The 14,116-nt window shown below is 33.9% G+C and overlaps 1 protein-coding gene across 1 annotated transcript in view; it reads right to left on the bottom strand.

Moving 5' to 3' along the window:
• LOC124642573 (ATP-binding cassette sub-family C member 4) overlaps positions 1-11,341 on the bottom strand; it is a 30,581-nt gene extending 19,240 nt beyond the window's left edge. The window contains exon 1 of the mRNA XM_047181018.1: positions 10,916-11,341. Coding sequence (XP_047036974.1) covers positions 10,916-11,139 — 224 coding nt within the window. The 5' untranslated portion in view covers positions 11,140-11,341. The remainder of the gene's footprint in view (positions 1-10,915) is intronic.
• Between the last annotated feature and the right edge of the window lie 2,775 nt (positions 11,342-14,116).

Genomic DNA, 14,116 nt, shown 5'->3' with positions numbered 1-14,116 from the left:
TCTTACTATCCGTTGCTTATATGAATATATTGCTTTGGTCCTTGTACTCATTTATATCAGTTATGGATATACAGGTTTTGTTACCAAGAAATACGTTAAAGGCTAATGAAAAGCAAGGAGAAACCTTATTGTATTTTTTCAGGCGCATATTCTACTTTGTAGGAAATGAATGAATACTGATAACTTAGTACGGGAGTGATTACTCCAATGTCCTTACTGAATTGCAAATGTGCATTAAGTATTTACTTAATAATATGAAAACGTTTATTCATTATTGTGTTCACAGCAATTTTATTGCGAAGAACAATTATTATTGTGCAATTATTGATCCCTTTTTGTAATTACTTGCATTGTCTTACGATATTATCTCTGAAAATTGAAATAAAATAAGAAGGAAATATAAAAAAATAAGTGAGTAACAATGCCAGGTAGTACTTATTGTATTGTAATTTTATTTTCTATACTAATATTATAAAGCTGAAGAGTTTGTTTGTTTGAACGCGCTAATCTCCGAAACTACTGGTCCGATTTGAAAAATTATTTCAGTGTTAGATAGCCCATTTATCGAGGAAGGCTATAGGCTACTTTTTATCCCGGTACGGGAAGTAGTTCCCACGAGATGCTGGCAGAAGCTAGTTAGATATAAAAATAAAGAAGATCGGCTTTCAATTAGCATGCAATCCCCCATTTAATTAAGAATGTGAGAAAAAAAAACGTTAATTGTAATTAAGCATAATTATATGTGTAGGTACCTACGTGGGTTTTATACGTGGCTCGCATATGCGATAATCGCACAGGTAAGTAATTAGTATGATTTGAAATCGCTGAATAAGTTATTTTTGTAAATTAACATACGCAGACAAATCAATGAGTAAGAGTTACCTATGTCTAATCTTTATGATTTTGATTTTAGATTCATAGCGTTAATTAATTGCTATAAATTATAAAATTAAGTGCACATACCTAAATATTAAACCTGAGTAACTAAGTGATGTCTAAAAAAGTATTTACTCTAATCAAAATTGCACTAATTAAGTTTATCCTCATTGTTGAACTTGTCTGTGTCAATTTAGTAATAAGAAAAAGTATCACTAGGAGGGTAGGTAATCATTGTAAAGTTACAGTTGATAAGGTTTACACAGCATAGACGAGACAAAGCTTTTAATACAACGTAATAGAACTTTAATTAACTTCAAATTGACTTCGGGAATAGGTGTCAATTGTTTTCTAAACTATTCACTAATTAGAAACGCTTTTAGTGGTCAGGTTATTAGTGTTGTGAAGTACCTACTAATTGTCACCTCTATTATTAGTTTTGTTAGTAAACACGAAGATAATAATGTGAATAACCATTATTACGTTCAAATTAAGATAAACTGCAGACTTACAAGATGTGGTACAGCGATAGCCTTCAGATGTAATAAGTAAATACTGAAATATTGACAGTAAGCCCAGCGTTAATTATATAGGTAGGTGACATTTCGGATAAAATACCTTCAAGGTGTAATTTAGCTAGACTTCAAGTCATGTGACGAACTTGTAGTATGTTTGGTGCGTAAATATTGGCTTGATATAAAGCTTTGAAACATCCATGACCTACTTCAAATAATGATTTTATTTTTACCTACAAGATAAAACAATTATTTAATCTTTTACATCTCGGGTCATCGACTAGCGTGCACCGAGCTGCAACTGTTCACACAGAGAATAATTACTTGATGATCAACACTGTGACAAAGGAAGCCGGCTAAGCAATTCACACCGACCTTGTACTTTATTAGAGTTTTATTAAGAGTTAGCATAAAGTTATCGCAGGCTGTGTTTTTAGTATTTTTTTCCAAATCTTGTTTGTAGCGCCGCGGTATTATGCATTTTTTGACTAATCTTTATAGTACAGATTAAGAGAAAATGTATTAATTATAACGTGATGTTCATTCTGCTACATTAATCATTTGCCTCTCCTACCGAATGTTGGGAATATCCACACTTTCTAAAAGCTGAGTATTTTCTCAGATGATTTATTTGAGTATCCGAAGCGAAACCTTTCGAATGATTTTAAAATTAATTCCCTATGGCATTTATAATAGATGCAGATATGTGTCGTGTTATATGAGCGACGACGCTGCGGAGGCCATGCATCGATCAGAATCACTATATGCAAACTCACGCGCGAACTTCTGACGGATCTATGTTGAGAAAAACAATTATTTAGATCGTCCTGAACCCATGTTCTCACATCTATTTATAATTTGCGTACATCTACTTACTTAGGTGCAGGTGCATTGCAAACTCGTTCCCACGGCAGGGAATCAGCTTTAGACTTTTTAAGCATAAAAGGAATAGACAACAGGGGTAGAATTTTGCTTTTTGATTTGTTTCAATATAATTGATGTGGCACAGTTTTCTGTCACATGCATTCATTAAGGAGAATAAATATTGCACCTACGACAGGTGTTAAATACAATGTAAATCATTAGCGAATATGTACGAGTATAATCTTGTTTGTACTAATATATATTATGTATCCCCTAGGTACGATATATAGAAGTGAGCGTGAATCATTATCGTGCACATTGGCGCATGGTCCGGCAGCGTCTGTTGACGGTAGTCGGTTGACCATGTGACAGACTCGTGAACCACCCAGTTTTAATGAAATCATAATAAAAAAATAAAGGAATTAAATGGCTAACATACGGAGAAACGTTACGGAGAAAGGTCCGTAGAAGGTTCATGATACGTACTTGAATACGAATACTTATCCAAACCGGTAAAATTTTATGAATACCCACTTACTGCACAAATAACTTGAAACGTGCATATGTACTGGCTGATACACCGGTGCCCTTGGTGAAACTTATATTGATGCACACTCGTATTAATATTGGAATCCTGGAATGCGGACACAACTGCTCTCAAACTAGGTAAATAGAAAAATTGGGTTTTGCAACTACTCTTTATTGTTAAATTAAATGGTGAGTAAGCTTCAAACAGCGATGTGAGACGTCGTGTTTACAATGTAATTGTGTGTGTAAATGCGTTAACGAGGGTTACGTTGCCTTGATTAATACTTCCCATTCGCAGAGATTATAGGCCTTTGTATGATGCATGGCACACCTCTCTTGCGCCGGCGCATCACGCATGCCGCTGGCGGCCGCCGGCTCGGCTCACATAACGGCAACATGCACCAGTCCCAATCGAACATTTAAGCAAACACAAAACTACACCACACAGGTGAGACACACGTGACAACTGCCGCTTACGGCCAATGGAGTTCATATCGTTGATGCAATCAATGGTTGCTTAATACTTTACATCAAATGACGTTAGTGACTATTGATTAGTTCGTGTAACAATATCACTTCATTGATTAACTATTCAGTTGTTTCGCAGACGTCAATTATCTCCGTATACATTAGCATAAGCAACGAGGTATGGTGTAAAAAAGGGATACTTTAGTCTGACCTTTAGAATGAAAATCTGTTATTACTGAAACATATATTTGGTTTGCCGTGGTACAAATTACAAGGCGCGAAATAGAATCAATATGTCCTCGGAGTGAGTGGGCAAGGAAACAAAGAAGTTTACAAGTAGGCACTCTAATGTCAAAGCCTTCGCGAGATGTTTACGAGATGTTGCGTACGTGAGCTTTTTACTCCTTGACATTTCTTTGCAGTAAAATAATTATATTTCAGTTTGCTTGGTACAGAGTACAGATTGATCATTAATTAGGTACTTAAGTTATCTGGTTTTATAAGGTTTATATAGTATCATAGTCTGACCTATCTTTGATAAAGAGAGATTTTCTGCGAACATGGTGCAAATCGAAAAATATTAGGAATAAACAAGGTTCATGAAAGATTTTGTGAAATAATTAGGATTCATAGTTTTTATATGCAACTGTAGTTGTATACTTACATATCGACATAATATAAGTACGTGCTTAGCATTTGATTGCTGTAAAAAAAAAATGCCCTGTAATTATAAAGACTAATATGGCCTTACTACAAAAACTTTAAACCCTGTTTTACACTTGTCTAATAAAATTTTGGCTGCAAAATGAACCATATGTCAATGTCATAATTTGACATTTTTTTAGACAAGGCATAAACTGACGTTTAAAAGTTTTTGTGGTAAGACGGTTAATGTCCGGCTCCAAACGAGTTGCTAAGTAAATATTTTTGGTGCATACGAAAGCCGCACTAACCTAATAACGACTTGGTGTCATTGAAACCAGTCGACGAGCGTGGACGATTTTTTTAAAACAAAGTAAGCGGTAAATTATTTATTATAATTATTAAAAAAATGAGAAATTCTATAGACCTTGCGGCTTAGGTGCTATAAGGCTACACAATTTAGGGGCTAAGTATATCCCTCTTAATAATAAACTCGGGTTAAAGTTTCATCAGTTTAAACTTTTATTAACTTTACCTATACCGTGTTTATTAATAAGGAGGAATAGGTTTAGTGCAAGTTTAAGGATTTAACCACGTAAGTATGTGTGTATGTTTGAATCAAAATATCTCAGATCTGACCAATAGGTTCTGTAATTTTTATTAATTGAAAATAATGCTATTCGTCATTGGACAGTGTTCAAGGATTTTGCTTTCGTTTGTCTTTTGATGAATATCATTAGAAACTAGTTCATCTCATATCTAGGTAATTGGTTAATAGCGGTTCGTTCCTGTCGTCCGGGATAGTTATCGATGTCCCGGCATGGTCCACATTACCCAATGAGAAGGTCGGTCCATAATCACAATTACCCGTAACGGTGAATTACACAGGAAACTCAACTTGTAACAGCGATTACGTAATACTCAGTATGTATGACAATTAGAATAACGAATGTAGGACGTGCCCTGTTTGACAATAGAATCTTCCAGATCATTTAGATTCATCTCGGGATATCTGGTAAGGCTCGACACGATATAAAACAATTTTGGATATATATTGTCTTTCAGCAATTTAAACTACTAGATATTACGAAGCTTTTGCAAAATTCTTGAAAATAAATTTGTTTTGCCTTGTGTTTCCAAGAAAGGGGATTGTAAAAACTTGTATCATGTATATTCTCATTTGGTTATCATTGATTTGTTAAAGTGTAGTAAAATATTAAACGTAAACAATATTTGTGTCGTATTATAAGGCAATGTTGTTACTTCCACTATTTGTTATTAGAGCCATAAAGATATGAGTAACTTTAGAGTTTCCATGTTCAGTGGTTCACACTTAGCTGCATATTGTACCTATTAACAAGGAAATGACGGCCAATACTTGTTGCAGTGCAATCTTAAGGTAAAAAGGGAAAATATGATATAGTGTTCTGGTAACTATTGATCAGGTATCTATTGATTAACAATAAGGTTAGATATAATCTCCGCAGCCTTTCCTTTAATTATAATAATTGAGAAAATAAGTAAATCATCAGGATGACGTTTTTAATTCTATTGTTAATAACAATTATTAAATGAGAATTCTTCATTGTAAGTAAATTAAGAATGAAGTATGAGGATTTATGGAATAACGTGATCCGATTCAGCGTAATTCTGATTAGGTGTTTCTGTGCACGACTTTTTTTTTAAGACCCGGAACGTGTACCTTCCTCTATTATTAATGTAAACATGTGTTTTACTATTAACTACATACATAATAGGATCTATGAAAAAACATTTACCTATATCAATTACTTGCTAGAATCATGGTGTTAGGTAAAATGATAAGAGAAGCTAAGCGTGTGTTTGTATTTCACGCGCGGCGTCAGTGCTTGCCGCTTTAACCACTTCCATATTCGGGCAGGTTGGTTAGTACAATTTGCCTTTTATTGGAATCGCCGCAAATGTCTATTGTGTAAATATCGTATGTCATCATTGTCACCAATGAGCCATTAAACCCAACATGACTGCGTTGTTGTAATTTACCCGAGTACACACACATATCGCTGTGAAATTCGAATCGGTATACTTAGGTGTACATTCAATAGTCATTCAACTACCCATATAATATTACTGATTGAATTGTGCAGTGAAAATTGCATTTGTTTTTATGTCTGACGAACAAAAAAGGTTTTATTTATAGGATCTTCATTTTTCGATTCACATTTCTCCTACTTTGTCATACGAAACAAATTTTTTACTGAAAACTAGCAGATTTAGGTACTGTAAAACCACGTCTGATCTCTGTGTCAATTATAGTTGTTTATTTTGAATTATATTATAATATTGTTCGTACATACAACAACATGTATTGAGGATAGAAATATTTTTTACCGGATTTGTAATCTGCAGTGAGGATTGCAAATAACTTCATAAAAATAATTTCATAAACTTTATTAATTAAATTATTGTCATCGTATGTACCACTGTTTAAGGTTCAGACTACAAGGTCAGAAGTATTGATCGCTATGCTTACGTATTTGATGTTTTTCGTTCAGGTCCCTGTTTTCTGTATTTTTATTTGTTATTGTTGTTTTGAATTTGAATACATACCTAATGATTGTATGAGAGAAGTTTGGGTTTGATATTACAAGTAATTAAAATTAAACAATTCATACCTACTAATTTGAGTTTACCCACCCCTGAAGATGTTTATCTGAAAGCGGATTGTTTATATTGCATAAATATTAGTATTTCAGAAATAGCAAATTCATGTTTTAGCCATTGAGTTAGACAAGGTCTCTTGAAATAGACTCGTCATCTTATTTTTGAGGTTTTTTGTAAAAAGCTTTTTGTAAAGGCTTCCTACTCGAGTTGCTTATCAAGTGCTTCCTGTGTATTTTGTACAAATATAGTACCTCTAGCGTTGCCTGACTAATTCCAATCGTCTCTTTCCTAGTTTATGCGGAAAACAAGTATCTAGTATCTTATTATATTGGTGTGCCAATAAATAATAAAATAAGACTTCGTATAAAGTGATAAAAAATAATTAGTTATTATTACAATTACAATGACGTAAATAATAGGAGTCAATAGAAATATTATTGTCATCTCATTCATAAACATCTTTCATGGCTTCATTTATTGTTACTAAAATATAGGAAGTTACATGTGAAAATGTTGCAAATAAACTTTTAATTGTCTTTTACAAAGTATCTTTCTTGGTGTCATCCACGTCAAAACTTTTGTATCAGCAAGGACTTTGCAGGTAAGATAATATCAAAAAATAATTTGCCGATTTTTTTTGCACAGACAAGACAATGGCCAATATTTGAATAATTTACGTTCTTAGGTACGAGAACTGCATATTTAAAATTAAGGATTTATAAATCAAATATTATAGGTGCTTTAATTAATGTTTTATAAATCGACATAGACATTTCAATATATAGCATGAATTTATAAAATACCTAATAGATAAATTGTATTGTGTCTTACTGCTTTTACTTTTCTTTTTCCCGTTTACTTGAACCACCGAAAATTAACCCGGTTGTTGAAGCATTTCTATTAAGTTGGGAGTTCTGTTTTGGTTGGCTCATCGGCTCACGCTTCGTGTACTAGTAAGTAGGTGCCTAAATTACCATCTTGCGTAGGTTTCTAGTTTTACTACCTTTCTCACTGTCAAAGTGGCTGCAGTTATGCGCTGCCAGTGTAGCAAGCGAATGTAGTAAATATACAGTAGAGGTTCAAGTGAGGCAAGTTGAAGGATAAGTCTGATGTAAATACAAAAAGACTTAGGGCGATGCATCGGCACTGGTAAAGCAAAGTGTCCTCATAGTGGTATCTAGTAGATTGGTAATTCTACGACATTTTGATTGCATCGTTCGCGGCGATTGTCGTTTTTAACGAAATACCATAATACTTGGACCTGTTTAACTTGGATTGATACTAAACTAAGTATTTAAAATAATTTGAGATTGAATGGACTCAATATATTATGATGTGCAGTATCTTGGATTGCGAATTCGTTGCGAATCCCGCAATACGATAGGCACACTCATGATCATGGAAAAAAACGAATATTAGAATATTGCTAAAGCGGTTTGCAATTTATGTTGACCCTCGCTCGAGGCGTGGTTATTTAGTCAATTACTTCGAGTATCTCGCAATATGCAGCTATGACGGACATATCTTTATTTACCCCTAAGTATTATTCAAACATTAACAGATATATAATATTCTGATCAAGGCATCTAGAAAAGTACCGAGTGTAGGGGCGGGCGGAAAGTTAACGTCTCGCGGGATTAAATAGTTACGTGTACCTAAGGAAATAATTATCTAGATCACTAAGTTACTAGTATTGTTGGAAATATGTAGCACCAGAATTATTAATATTCAATATGTCCACATACTTCAACGAATTCTTCCAAGAGCGAGACGCGTACGCACACATCTTATCGTCATCGCTTGCGTTTTATGTTTTTTATCGAACATTTAATATTGTGAATTGGCTCACTATGGCATTTAATTTACCTTTGTTTACTTAGAAACCCGTATACCAAGAAAAACTTGTAAATAAAGGCACATACTGTATATAACATTTTATAAGAACAATGATTACAGTGAATCGTTGATTCGATGAGAATAAGTATCTGTATAAAAAAAAGTAAATGAAAAATATTTGTATAAAAAAAAGTTACTAAGTATAATAATTAAGGCATATTCAAGCAATTTGTTCTTGATCAAAAAAACTTTGATATTTTATAAGATTAATTTATTAACAAATAAATCTTAAAATAGCAAATATATCTGCGTTTTACGTAAATAAACATGTACTTAGAACGGTGTCAATTAGTAACTTGAACTTTGTATTGTAAAGATTTTTTTAGGAATGTCTGCGCTGTTCACAAGGTGAATACGTTCGTCGGTTCAAGAGATGTAACCACCAAGATATTTATATACGATAACGCGGAAGCACTTCTTTAAACAGACCGGTTTAAAGGGAATACATAAACCAACTTGAAATATAACCGTACTCGTTATATTTTGGTGTAACCATTTTAATCCAGCTTTGCAACGGTTGCAACCCGGGATTTTTAATTCGCACTCTTTAATTAGTTGTGTGTTCATAATTCGTGAACTTATTACTGTTGTTTTATTTTTATTATGACTTTTGCTTAACGGGTGCTTCAAATTGTGTTTTATTCAGTCTTAATTAAAAAAGAGGATAAAGAATAATTATACAATATACTATAAAGATTTATAAAGAAAATGGATATGTATGGGTAGTATATAAACATTATAATATATATTTATTTATTGATATAAACAAATCAAAATGTTTTTTATTGCGAAATTGTTAATAATGAAGCCTCTAGCATAGAATTACAAGATTGTCATCACAATCCTCACAATTAGGAACATATAGGTATCGTATTTTCTTGGAATAATGATGGAATTTTACCTACATTTGTTAGCAATCAAATGTATGTAGTTACTTATTTAATGACTATAGAATAACAATAAATGTATAATTATGTATTTGATATTGGAAATATAATATCGTACAATAATTATTTATTTTTAAGATAAAACAATATATTTGTAAGAATTCACTTAGCGCGTTTAATTGAAATAGGTTTGTACCAATGTTAATAATTATTTAAGTAGCGAAGCGTGAGAAACGAATATTCCAATAACCTATGTTCGTACTATACTTATTACTACGTAGTAAAAACTGAACTACAAGATAAACAAAAAGTACATCATTATTATTCATTTATAGATACTCACAATAATATAATAAAGGGAAAACTTTATTTGTTTGTAGGGTACTCAAAGCTCCGAAATTACTGAACCGAATTGAAAAATTAGTTAACTATTGGAAAGCTTTACCATCCCTGAGTACCATAGGCTATATTTTATACGTTCCCATACCCGATTGGAAGAAGTGCCCCAAGGATAAGAGTGAATCCGCGGGAAACACATTATCTTCTTGTAAGGCTGGAAGGAGAAATGAGACATTGAGAGCAGTGCATATTCTGTGTCTTTGTGAAAGTGGCATCATGGCTCAATTCCGATGCACTGCACTCACGTCACTTCATTTGCGTAAGAACACGATTTCGATGTACAAAATTAGTGCGGGTAAGAACACCAAAAGCATATTAAGATAGCGACAGAGAAGTAATGACTTAAAAATAAAATACCCTGATAACTAATGTTTCAAGTACTACATAAAATTTTTGGTATTGACAATTTATTTTCATGAATGAAGGTGTGTATATTTAAGTAGCCTTGATGACTGGAGAGACTTAAATATATCAAGCTGAAAGTGTCTGGTCTACTAACGCTTTGCTGACTGGCAAAAAAATTTGATCATGACATGCATTTTTAAGTGTTGATCGAGTATAGAAAAGGGAACAGAAACCAATATCTTAGACGTATCATGAATGTAAGGTAAAGTATTAAATCAATATTTTAGCGAGAACATGAAATAGAATAAAAATGTTATACGTTCTATCCGAGGTAAAATAACTTGAGTATATAAAACAAAGTCGGGAAATATTTATGATTCCATCATTATTGTGTATGAGAGCCGCAGGTGTTAATTTGCACTGCGGCGGCGGACGACCCTCCGTACGTTTATGTAAACTTCTGTGCCGTGCAATCATTAGAGGGGAATAAGTACATCTTCTCTAACATTATGATGATACTTAAAGTGATTGAAAAAAGGCACAATTTGTCATTCCCTGTTTTTTCACTGGCGCAAGAAATATAAGTATGTTTGTCTACTTTATGTGAGCATTGTATACATGTGCGGCCGTGGACGCACGGATTTTATTAACATGTCGTGCTTGTTAAATGCCAGCGGAGTATACGCACACAAATTATTTTGCAGTTTTCTTTTTTTTATAAACATTACCTTGTAAAACTTGATAAGGTCAATATTTACAGGAACCTTTGTGACATTAACACAAAAACTCATTGCTATTTTCTCAATGTTTTTTTTTTATTTAAAATGAATATTTTGATAGCAAAGTACTTACTTTTCGAGTCGATCGCCAAGCTTGTCGGAGAGGTGGCTGTCTTTGGGTTTGGTGAGGTCCGAGTCGTACAGGTCCCGCTTGTAACCTCTCCAGAAGGTGGGCATCATCCAGATGAACCATGTTTTTGAAAACCAATTGGCTCTCTTGTAATTGTTCGTTTTCTTCTCACGATTCTTTGGTGGCACTTTTTTGAGATCGCACGGATCTTTATTGCCACTAACCATTTTGATTTTACAATTTTAAAAAATATAAAAATAAAGTTTGTTAATTATGTCCCCGGGCGTATAGTCCAGTCACGCAACTTCAGTTTGGTGCGAATATCGTCATTTTTGTGAGTGCAGTAATAGTCGCGGTCGTAGCACGTTTGCCGGCAACTAGGCGAAACGCCTGATTAGCAACGACACGAAGCGAGCGCAAGCTGCCTCCTACTGAGTTGCGCGCGCGCAGGCGATGCGTATTAATACCTACTTAAAAGCGCTACGAATTCACGGCGCCAGCATGTAGGTTCAAGCTTTTAATGAGCGATATAATACGTTTACGTTGTTCCGGAAAATAATCTTCATACATACCGCATCATTTACAAGTTAACATAAATATACAGTATGTTGGTTTCCACTGAAATTGTATCCAATATTCATGCCTTAGTAAGAAATATAATATAATTAATGAAAGAAACGATGATTTTATAATTGAATTTCAATGTCAATGAGTTTATTTACGTATTAGAAAATAATAATACATTTCATATTAAGTTGAAGAATTTATTTATTTACATTTCAATTAAAAACTATTCTAGTAAAATAAAAAAGTTGGAAAAATTAAAACTATAATGAATATAAACAATTAAAATAAATGAACTTCCATAAGTTTACTTATCGAGTTGAAAGAGTTATATCTAGGTCTATGGTCCCACGGAATTGTGAAAAATCCTAAGAACTTCAAGATAACATAAAAGATTCGGCAAAAATGCAAATTGTACTAACTCACTAAGTAACTATACAAGGTGTTGATTTGCATTTGTGCCATAGTTCAGGAGGAGGACATACAATACGTAAATAATCGATTGGAATTACAGTAGATGGGAAATAACTAATATGCACTGCTTTTTTTGTCATTGTAATGTCGTGGTATTTCTGAAGTAATCCAATTTTATGAATGAAATTTATGAGTGATCGTAGCGTATGCTTTGTGTTTACGTTTGTGTGAGGGTGCAGCACGGTTTTAACGCCAGTAACATACGCGCCAAGTTTAAATAAGGCTAGACGACATTTACGGAATTCCGAAAAAAAAAATAAAGAAAAAAAAATTACTTACCAATTTTTTTATTGATTTGGGTCGAGAATCATTAGCATAATTACCTCCTTGAATATGGCACGGATGCAAATCAACAGCTTGTATATTTGTATTGTGTAATGTTATAAAATCTAAAAAAATGGTCTACGTTTTTATAGGGGTCGAAATTTTAAATTGGAGCTACTAGTCCAAAGGGGTATTTATAATAATGAAAGAGAATACGCTCTTCTTCATTATTTACAAATGCGTTTACACGTTTGTAGCTGCAGAAGATTTTATCTCAAAAGGAAGTACCTATCTAAGCTAAATAAAGGATTTTTAGTGAAGATGGATAAGGCATAGACTACTAGTAGAAAATAAGGCGGCCAACCGTCCCGCATTCTGCGGGACCGTCCCGCAATGCTTGACGAAATCCCGTTTTGAAATTATTAGTAAAATAGTCCCGCAAAACGTTGTATGCGTCCCGCATGTCCCGCATCCCTATTTTTCTACCACGCTTCTACACAACACCCACCTGCGCGCACGCTCAACAGTGCAGGAACACAGATTACCTATAATATAATCTCGTTCTCTTTATTTCTACTGAACTCGTGAGGCCTAATGATTTTGAAAATAAGACATTAGTGCACGCTGTGACTCGATATTGATAGGTTAAATTATAGCTTTTTGCTTACGGTTTTTATTTTATCAGTTCCGTCCGATCATTTTTCAATGCCCCCCCCCCCCCCCTTTTCACGAAAGGTTAAGTCCCGCATTCAGTTTTCGGAAAGTTGGCCGCCTTAGTAGAAAACATACTATTTTATGCCTGCAAGAGTTTAACGCATTTGTGTCTCCTCTGATGTTCATGGCAGGCGATAATTGCTAACCATCAGATGATCCGTCTGCTCGTTAGCCCCCATTTATCATATAAAAAATAGCTGCAAAACGCTTCAACGTGAAATTACTTAGGAACCACTTTTAAATAAACGCGTATTTTTTTTAGTTTTATATCTATTTATCTTGACGGAAATGTGCCTTCATTTTGAATATCTGCAGCATTCCTGAGATCAAAATAACATTAAAACAAAAAAGAAAACGCAATTAATTAAAATCTGTAAAGCTAAGTAGGCGCTACTGTTTCAGATTCACTTGAACTCAAGTAGCTCTCGACAGTGAACTTAGTGTGCTAGTTATTCCGGTTCCATGGCTATCGCCTTCGTTCTGTTTCATTTCATGACTCGATGATAAAGGCCTACGAAACTTGACAAACCTGTGCCTGTACTTGTCCTACCGGTTGAAAGTTCACTGTTTCTTATTTCTCAACCATCATTCTAGGGGTAAAAAATCACTTCAAGCGCTATCAAACAGGACTCCCGACGAAAATAGATTTAATAGCTATATTTATCAGGCTCCGCATGGAATTTGTGTTATTTCTAGTCAGAGTAAAAAGGCTATGCGCAAGTTTTACTCGCCACTGGTGATCATTGAATGCTGAGATAGATTATTTTTATCATTTGCTTATTATGTAGTTTGGAGAAGGAAAACTACAGTTCATATAATAAAAGCCAGTGAGCTCTTATTGACAAATAAAGCACGATCTAGGAAGAGAGACCGACTGTTACTTGAACATATCTTGAACTCATCTATTTAGTTACATATCTAAATAGATGAGTTCAAGATATTCAGATTCAGCATGGAACTTAACAAATTCATATTTTGATATGTAAATAGAATGCATCTCTGTCTGTACACAGAAAATTACTTTAGAAACCTTGATCAGTCAATTGCAAAAGTGACCACAACTACCATAAGAGGTGAATACAGATACGCCGACACCAGCAGAGGGCACTAGCCAAGGTCCTGTTGATGATCATGTTGCGTTATTATACCTGTTCGTAATTGATTTCTGTAATGACTAAGACGCTTCGT

Source organism: Helicoverpa zea, chromosome 2 (genome assembly GCF_022581195.2).
Source record: "Helicoverpa zea isolate HzStark_Cry1AcR chromosome 2, ilHelZeax1.1, whole genome shotgun sequence".
Lineage (NCBI taxonomy): Eukaryota > Metazoa > Arthropoda > Insecta > Lepidoptera > Noctuidae > Helicoverpa > Helicoverpa zea.
The sequence above is the reverse complement of the archived record's forward strand: the minus strand, read 5'-3'. Positions and strand labels throughout refer to the sequence as shown.